The 3,805-nt window shown below is 26.4% G+C and overlaps 1 protein-coding gene across 1 annotated transcript; it reads left to right on the top strand.

Moving 5' to 3' along the window:
- The first annotated feature begins 422 nt into the window (after positions 1–422).
- On the top strand, positions 423–1,999 carry LOC101497609 (putative F-box protein At3g29830). The gene is made up of 3 exons (XM_004496246.1): positions 423–1,232; positions 1,324–1,497; positions 1,709–1,999. The coding sequence occupies exons 1-3, from the start codon at positions 423–425 to the stop codon at positions 1,997–1,999; spliced, it is 1,275 nt and encodes a 424-aa protein (XP_004496303.1).
- The last annotated feature ends 1,806 nt before the right edge of the window (positions 2,000–3,805 follow it).

The raw sequence follows: 3,805 nt of genomic DNA, 5'->3' as shown, positions 1-3,805 counted from the left end.
ATTTAATAACTCGAGATTTTTATCTGAAAAATATCTATTAAAATTCTTTAAAATCTTAATCGAATAGATCCTCTTCGTAAATCTATAAAAGCATTAAATTATTTATCTTTTTTTCTCTTGTAAATAAAATTTCAAGTACTCGAGGTGATTCATGCTCAAGCAAAAGAATATATTTAAGAATCCTCATTAAATTTGTTGTATCAAAAGTAAACGCAATTAATTATATGTAAAGACAGACACATAACTTTTGGGTACAAAATACAAGAAAACCACAACTATACCTTAAATGCTAAAGCACCAATATCATCGTAACACCCTCTCACCAAAAACACAACACTTTCTCCAAAGGTTGCATCTCTCTACCTCCTATATAAATAAATAAAAATACACACACTCCATTGTACTTATAATTCCTTCATCCAATGGCAAGTGATGACTTGAACAACATTGCATACAACGAAAAATTCTTTGTAGATTCAACTTGTGATGATGATGAAACCAAACTATCACAAAGAAAGGTTTTCATCAACTTCATAACAAACTCAATTTCACATTACACAAATCATGATGTAAACAAATTCACTCTCAAACTTTCGAACCCTCAAACTTGTAGCGACACAATTGAGCGTTGTATTATTTTTGCAACGCAACGCGGGGTTAAAGAATTAACCCTCGATTTCTCTAATCCCAAATTGAATGAAAATAATTTCGACAATCACGATGTTTTGTTTCATTTACCAAAACATATTTATCAACTCGGCTCATCGCTCGAATCAATGAAATTGTATTCGTGTGGTTTTTCTATGCCCGAGTATTTTTTTAAGTTTAGTGCACTCAAAGATGTTTCTTTGGGTTATATTGAAGTTAGAATCGACACCCTCAAAACTTTGTTATCAAGTTGTAGGACTATTGAGAATTTGAGTCTTGAAAAGTGTTGGAATTTGAAACACTTTGATTTGGGTGATGAACCAATTAGGTTGAAAAAATTCGTAGTAGATAAGTGCAATATAGATTCTGAATATTTGAAATTGAATGCACCAAATCTTAAGTATTTTAAATATTGTGGAGTTGTGTTTACTTCGGATATAAATCTAAGGCCACATGTTATTGAAGAGGCAGATATTGATTTTGCCCTAGAATCAGAATTCTATGAACGGGGCAATGAATTGTGCAAAATATTGCAAGATTTATTTCCAGCCAAGATTCTAAGAGTTTGCAGTTATCTACTCCAGGTACACTTTTTCATTTCTCATTCTAACAACTATTAATGTGGTTAATTTGTGTATTAAGTATATGTAAATCTTATATCAACATATGTATTAGGTTGTTCCTTCTGAAGATGAACCATTACGTTTACAAAGTGAGTTGAATGTAAAACATTTGATATTAAAGACCGCAATGCATCCTAATGAATTTTGCGGATTCGAATTCTTACTCAATAGTTGCCCTTTCTTGGAAAAACTCACTTTGGACATAGCACCAACACTTATTTTTCAGGTTAGTCAAATTAATACTTTACATTTCATGTCTCTTTTTTAATTTTCTCTCAATATAGTTAATAATCACTACTAAAAAAATATTCAAATTTTCTCTCTAATTTCGTCACTAAATTTTGTGGTGAGAGAAATAATTAAATAATAATTTTATTTTTTGGTTGTTAATTTTATTTTTTGTAGTAAAAAAAAGTGATTTTAATGTATGAGTACAGGATTATACACCTCCCTTTGATGATATGGACCTGAACAAATTTTGGCAAAGTCGTAGAGTGATTGCACAATGCTTAAGAAGAAGTTTGAAGGTGGTGGAAATAGTTGGATCTAGAGCCACACAAGATGAACTCATTGCTTACTGTTTTTTTATGCAAGCAGGGAGAGTTTTAGAACATATTAATATCAATCTTTATAATCAAGATGCTTTTCAAGAAATGCGTCGTGGACGTGCACAACTTTTACTCAATTCTCCAAAGGCTTCCAAAAATTTGCAAATATCAATTAAATGATAAGGTAAATATGATCATGTAATATTAATTAGATTATTCAATAAAACCTTATTCTTTAAAAACGGAAATTTTCATGATTGTATTTCGTGTGTAACAATAATAATTTTTTTTATGATTTGGTATCTTGTGTTATGATTCTATTCGGGGAGAATGAATTCTTACTGGATCCAAATTGTGTGTGTGTTGTAACATAGAATAGTAAGCTAGTTTTAATTAGTTGATGATGTTAATGCTTTGAATTTGATTCGAACTGTAATTTAATTACTAATTTAATTACTCGTATTTGAGAGAGATATGGTCCTCACCCCATTATGAAGCTAATTAGTTGACTCAAGTGAGTTAATGCAAACATTATGCTGTTCATTAAAAGTTAAAATTATTAAGATTAACCCCTCCAATTATACTTTTTGTTTATTTAAAAATATATAAATTCTTCTAACTTATTTCTTTGCCAATACTCCCGCCACTCACTATTATCCTTCATACTAATCTATAAATCTATATACATATGCATAAGCATCTATCGATCGATCGTCAATCAATCAATAATCTTTAAGAATACTATTTAAATCACATTGGTCATTACTAAGTTATTGTATGATTATTATATTGTGAAAGACGTTTTTTTATATATTTTTAAATTTCTATGATGACAAAATACTACTTTTTCTTTTGTTGAAAAGGTACTTAGTAGACTTGTGGATGTGTCAATAAAAAGTTGGACAAAAGTTGCTAAGACTGATTTGATAGAACTTCATGATGTGTGATTTATGGAGATTGTCAACTACTATACTTATATGAGTATTTTAAAATACAGCTGCACCATATTTTTGCACATAAATTATTGTATATATTACATTTATCTTATTTTGGTTAAATACATAATTGAGAAAAAATAATAATTATATATTGGAATTTTTTATGTATTACATTTAGGACAAATTGTATTTACAAATTTGTCATTTAATTTACGGTGAAGTGATATTATTTCAGTCAAATTTATCAAAATTTACTATTTAAGTGAAACAAAATTATGTAGTTATTAATTAATGAATTTTAAATTTATTATATTATATTGTGAAATTACATATATTTTATTTTTTTTAGGTTCATTTTTGTCTTAACTCTCTATTTTTTTTAGAGAGATTTTTGATAATATTAATATTATTATTTATTTATTTTTGAGAAAAATAAGTTTTGTAAATAATAAAAAAAAATTATTTATTTATTTAACAATAGTAATATTATGAATTTATTGAATGATAAGTTATCTAATTCTAGGTGTAAACTCTTTCTATTAAGCTTGACTTGATGTTTTTTAATAGAAAAATGGTAGACTTATGATGTTTCTTTTGATATATAGAAAATTGTAGATTTGATTTTTCTTCATGGTTAGTACAAAAAAACTAAAAAGAAACTTTACAAGATGATAGGATTTTTACTTCACTGAATATATCCCAAATTTTATCAAGAAAAGAAAAATATTTGTAGTTGAATTTCTATTTAAAATTTTGCCAATGATAATTTTTGTTTCTTTCTAAAATTTTTGTTTCTATTTAAAATTTCAATGATAAATAATCTAATATATTTTTTATTGTGTTAATGTTAATGAGATTAACTTATGACCATTAAACTAAGTCTTAATAATACATATTTCTCTTACTTTAATTTGAATTGAGATTATTTCATATAAATTTTGAGTGCAAATATTTTCACATTATAGATTAATAATACCTTTTTTTGACTTTAATGTAATATTAAAAAAAATTGACTTTAATTATAATTATTTCAAAATTCACACATGTG

Source organism: Cicer arietinum, chromosome 4, assembly GCF_000331145.2.
Source record: "Cicer arietinum cultivar CDC Frontier isolate Library 1 chromosome 4, Cicar.CDCFrontier_v2.0, whole genome shotgun sequence".
In the NCBI taxonomy this organism is placed as follows: Eukaryota; Viridiplantae; Streptophyta; class Magnoliopsida; order Fabales; family Fabaceae; genus Cicer; species Cicer arietinum.
The sequence above is the reverse complement of the archived record's forward strand: the minus strand, read 5'-3'. Positions and strand labels throughout refer to the sequence as shown.

Bases quoted from the DNA above. Each gene is read 5' to 3' on its own strand.
- LOC101497609 (XM_004496246.1), top strand. From the start codon at position 423: ATGGCAAGTGATGACTTGAACAACATTGCATACAACGAAAAATTCTTT. The intron at 1,233-1,323 runs GTACACTTTTTC...CATATGTATTAG, and splicing joins TTTGCAGTTATCTACTCCAG to GTTGTTCCTTCTGAAGATGA. The intron at 1,498-1,708 runs GTTAGTCAAATT...GTATGAGTACAG, and splicing joins CACCAACACTTATTTTTCAG to GATTATACACCTCCCTTTGA.